This window comes from Watersipora subatra, chromosome 7 (genome assembly GCF_963576615.1).
Source record: "Watersipora subatra chromosome 7, tzWatSuba1.1, whole genome shotgun sequence".
Taxonomy (NCBI): domain Eukaryota; kingdom Metazoa; phylum Bryozoa; class Gymnolaemata; order Cheilostomatida; family Watersiporidae; genus Watersipora; species Watersipora subatra.
This window is the reverse complement of record NC_088714.1, coordinates 48446325-48451288: the sequence shown is the minus strand read 5'-3', so window position 1 is coordinate 48451288 and position 4964 is coordinate 48446325. Positions and strand designations below refer to the sequence as shown.

The window sequence follows — 4964 nt, the reverse complement described above, 5'->3', positions numbered from 1 at the left end:
ATTTTCATGCTCTATTTTCTTGTGCTTTTTAATTTTCAAACATTACCAACTTGAAAAAAGTTAGTCTAATTTTTCAAATAATTTACTGCATTGCTTTTAATTGCATTAGCATTGTTTGACAGTTAATTCTGCATAGAGATGTTTTGCAATAAAATATTATATTTTAGGAGTTACTTGAGAAAGCAGCAATACTTCTCTTGAGAAACACTAAATATCCTGGAAAGTATGTATACTACAATTATTTATTTTATCTCTACATTAGTACATATTAGTACAAAAAGCAATTTTTATATACAAAACTCTGTTTACCACTTAAAAAACAGACAAAAAAGATTGGATGGTAAAGATAGTCAAGTTGGTGCCCAGGACAAACCACTTTTCAAACCACTGGTTAAGCCAGTGGTTTGAAAACAATATATTAACACAAAATGGCCACTAGCTTAACCTACAATTAGAGTGGTGTTTTTCAAGTGCAGTACAAATATATTGAATATGTACATCATGAAAGCCAGCATTTTTTGTCTGTAATAATTTGAGCACCATAGAGCACGTAGTAAAATTGTTGTTAAACCTTGAAGAACCAATGGCAGGTTTTTATACAGTAGTAAAAAGTATTCGATTCATTATATGTTTTTTGCAGCAAAATCATTGCACTATACAAAGACCTTAAAGCACATAAATTACATAATTTTTTTATCATGTATTTCAATACATCACAGTCTTGGCTTTCGGATGAGCTATTGTTTGCCATGGTGAGACAGACATTGGTTGGTGTTTATAGGATTTCCCCAGAGCTCTACCGCAAAAAAGTTTACTGGCCTAATCTCGAAAATTGTGACGTCACAATTTTCATATTCGTTGTTGTGTGCTCTTACCGCTTATTTATCAACTACGATAATGACACTAGTGGCAGGCGAAGATAGGACAACTCCAGAGAACGAATGAAGATGACAAAGGAATCGGTTTATTAGTTCTCTATGTACATATTATTTCTATGATAAGTACCTCAGACTCCAAGAACCATACTATATTTTCCGATGATATTATGTACTAGCTCTTTATTTTTAATGTGATGTTGAGGATGACGACTGAGACTAATTAATTTCGAGCATTGCGTGATCTTGCAAAAGTGCGATTGACATTTAGTCCAAGGGCCGCGCAACCGCAGGTCATAGTTTAATCGATGTGATTTCATTACCTTTATCAACGACAGTACATTTATTGAAGCATAATTAATTAATCCAGAACATGTGTTTGTATTGGTCGGCGTTAACACGCTCGCGGGCATTGTTGATTATCTAGAATCTTAATTTATTATTAGCCCTCTCCGGGTTTAACAGCACCGATTGTCACAGAAAAATGCAGCCTCAATGGCAGCAAAAGGGATCAACGACCTAAGACTAAATGAGAATTAGGACATCACATTTTGAGTACCTGAACCTAGTGTTTTTTTACAGGACGTAGGGGAAGTGGGGGTATAACGGGATATTGAGGTAAAATGGGATAGGGCAATATTTTGTATATAAGAAGGAGGTAGCAACTCCAAATTCACAGAGAGGGAAAGCCAATGATCTATGCTCACTGAATGTCAAGGTCATATTTCATTTTCTCATGATCAGAAAATTTGAGGTAAGTTTTTCATATTTTTCAAAGTTTCTTGCAAAAACCAAAGGTCATGTGACTAGTCATTGAATCTCAAATTGTCTATTTTATAATCTGTAATAACCTACACAACCTTTTTGATGTTTAAGCTGCAGATGGCATAGGATTTAAAAACGATTTATTCATTCACTTTCTTTTTACACATGAAATTTATAGGGTAAGAGTATTGGGTAAAATGGGATACCATGTATCCCATTTTACCCAATGCTATCCCATTTTACCTCAAGCTGTAAACCCTCATTTCTTTACACTTTCTAGGTGCCATTATGCCACGGAATTATGTAAGAAAGACCAACAGGCAGTCATGGGATAAGGATTCTATGCTTAAAGCAATAGCTGATGTAAAGGAAGGCAAATGTGGATACCTGAGTGCAGCAAAGAAGTACGATGTTCCAAAGAGCACATTAGAGCACCGGTGTAAGGATGGCAACAAACTATTCCAAGGAACCAGTAAAGGACTGGGTAGTAGACAAACTACATTTACAATTGATCAAGAGGCGAAGCTTGTAGCCTATGTCAAGTCCATGGATGGTATGTTGTATGGTCTAACTACAACTGGGCTGCGTAGTTTAGCGTATCAATATGCTGAGAGCAACGACATTCACCATCCATTCAACCATGAGTCAAAACAGGCTGGTTGGGATTGGATGAGAAGTTTCATGAGTAGGCATAACTTGTCACTGAGAAGCCCTGAGGCTACCTCCGAAGCACGAGCCCGAGGTTTCAACAGGCAATCTGTATCTTCATTCTTTGACCTCTTGGAGAGTATTCAGGATGCTAAAAAATTTCCAACAAGTAGGATATTTAATGTGGATGAGACAGGTGTAACTACAGTGCAGGCCAAAACCTCTAAAGTGGTTTCTCTTCGCGGAAAAAAACAGGTGGGCTCCCTGACATCAGCTGAACGGGGTACCTTGAGCACTGCAGTAATGTGTATGAATGCAGCTGGAATGTTTGTCCCTCCCATGATAATTTTTCCTCGTGTTCGCATGAAGCCTCATTTCAAGTTAGGGGCCCCGCCAGATTCCCTTTGTGTCACACACCCTTCTGGATGGATGCAAAGCCATCTGTTTGAAATGTGGTTTGACCACTTTCTCAAACACACTGGGTCTATCTTGAGCAACCCAGCTTTGCTGATACTTGATGGCCACAAAACTCACACAAAATATCCCTGTGATACAAAAGGCAAAAGACAATGGAGTTACCATATTATGCTTGCCACCACACTGTAGCCACCGCATGCAGCCCATGGATGTGTCTGTGATGGGTCCACTCAGCACCTACTATGCTAAGGAAGTTGAGATATGGCTTCTAAATAATCCCGGCCATGTAGTGTCATTGGACCAAGTAGCAACCTTATTTGGTAAGGCCTATATCAAAGCGTCAGTTCCAGCAAATGCCTTAGGCGGATTTAGGAAGAGTGGAATTTTCCCAACAGACCGTGGGGTTTTTACTAATGATATGTTTGAGGCAGCAGCACCTACTGACAATACAGAAGAGTATGAAAATCTTCAAGGTAATAATCCTATTCCTTCACCTGTTCTAAGCGAACCATCAACATCTGCCCTAACTACTGAAGGCACATCTTCTCACAAAAGTCCAGAAGAAATAGCACCCTTTCCTAAGAAATCAACTGACACACTCAAAAAACGTAAAACTAACAGAGGGAGAACCGCTATACTAACTAATGAAGTTTATTTAACTCATTTGGCAGAGAAACCCTCAACAAGTGGTCATATAACATCTAAAAAGAAAAGAACTAAACAGGCTAAGAGAAGGAAGACTCCTACACCAGTAAGTAGCGACAACGACGACGAAGATGTTAGCTGTCTATACTGCAATGATTCCTACTGGAAAGGTAACGCTGAGAGTGGATGGGTAAAATGCAGGCATTGTAGTAGCTGGGCTCACGAGCTTTGTGCTGGCCTTGATGATCAGGATGATAACTTTATGTGTGAACTATGCAAATGATTGGGCTCACAATATATTATTTCTAAAGCTATGTAATTTACTTGGTTCTTTTTGAATTATTAGAAGGAATAATACTTAATAAAAGCATGATTTCGAATTATCCATATTTTTCTACTGATATTAGTGTAGCGTACCGTTTTACCCACACTGTTGGGGTAAAACGGGAAATTGGATTGATTTATAAAACCCCAAAAATTTTCAATAACATAATAAACAACTGCAATGAGGCTTTGAGTATATAAAATAGACATAGACCAGCTTGCATTAAAACATCTATTACTTGTCTCAGGATACGAGAAAGTGAAAATTTTGTGTGTTGATATTAAGTATCCCGTTATACCCCCACTTCCCCTACTTTTGACACCCCGTTTTTCATAGTTCTATTATTCTTTGTGTATTGAATATAGGGTCATTCAAAAGCCAAGACTCATGTCTTGAAATATATAATAGAAAAATTATGTAATTTATGTGCTTTAAATAAAAACCAAGCTAGAATTTGTTAAAAATGGTGATATTTGCGTCAAAACTTTTTATATAGTTTAGGTTCCGTTGTAAATAAGTATGTTTTATACTAGCTGTCAAATTGAGTTTAACTGTATGCGTCGGTTTAGCTAAATTAGTGTTTGGAAAAACATGAGGTCTACAGAATTTGTTTTAAGTGCAGAGCTCATGTGCTTTATTGTGTGTTATGCATGTGTTTTGCAATAACCATGTATTTTATGTGTGAAACATTCAGTTAACATACCAGCATAAGCCAACTTTTAAGTGTACCGAGTATTTTCATCTAGAAAGTCAAATCTCTACAAGTGCATCTAGCTACAGTACCTCATCAGTAAGTTTTATTATACTGTTAGCTGACAGGTGTAACTTTGTGATAAAGCCCAGCTAACATGTCTATACGCAACAAAGTCACTCATTCATGTTAATGTAACTCAGCAGGTCAAAAAGAATTACCTCAATTAGCCTCAGAACAGACTAGAGCTAAGTTATATTAGAAGGAAGACAGACGAGAGAGTCTATATCTGCTTTACTTGTGAATGTATAAAGAGTAGCCAGAGCATATCGCTCACTTGTCATCACTTGTCACACTCACTTGTCATCTAGGTATTATGATAGATGATAGCGGCAGTTGACAGGTGGTGCAAGTAACCTGTAGTATGAGATCTGTTAATTGTTCAGTAACGCTGGTTACTCTCTTTTTTAGTCAAAAAGATATTCATAGGCTTTCTATTGAAAAGAAATTGGAGGATATATTCACAGTTCTGGACCAAATTGAAAGAAACTTGGTAAAGACTGTTATCCACTATAAAATTCTTTTACTGTAAAGACCA

The 4964-nt window shown here is 37.1% G+C and overlaps 1 protein-coding gene across 1 annotated transcript; it reads left to right on the top strand.

The window, feature by feature from the left end:
- Window positions 1-1928: 1928 nt before the first annotated feature.
- LOC137400844 (uncharacterized) lies at window positions 1929-2894 on the top strand. The gene has a single exon (XM_068087187.1). It carries the CDS (start codon window positions 1929-1931, stop codon window positions 2892-2894), a length of 966 nt encoding a protein of 321 aa, XP_067943288.1.
- Window positions 2895-4964: the final 2070 nt, after the last annotated feature.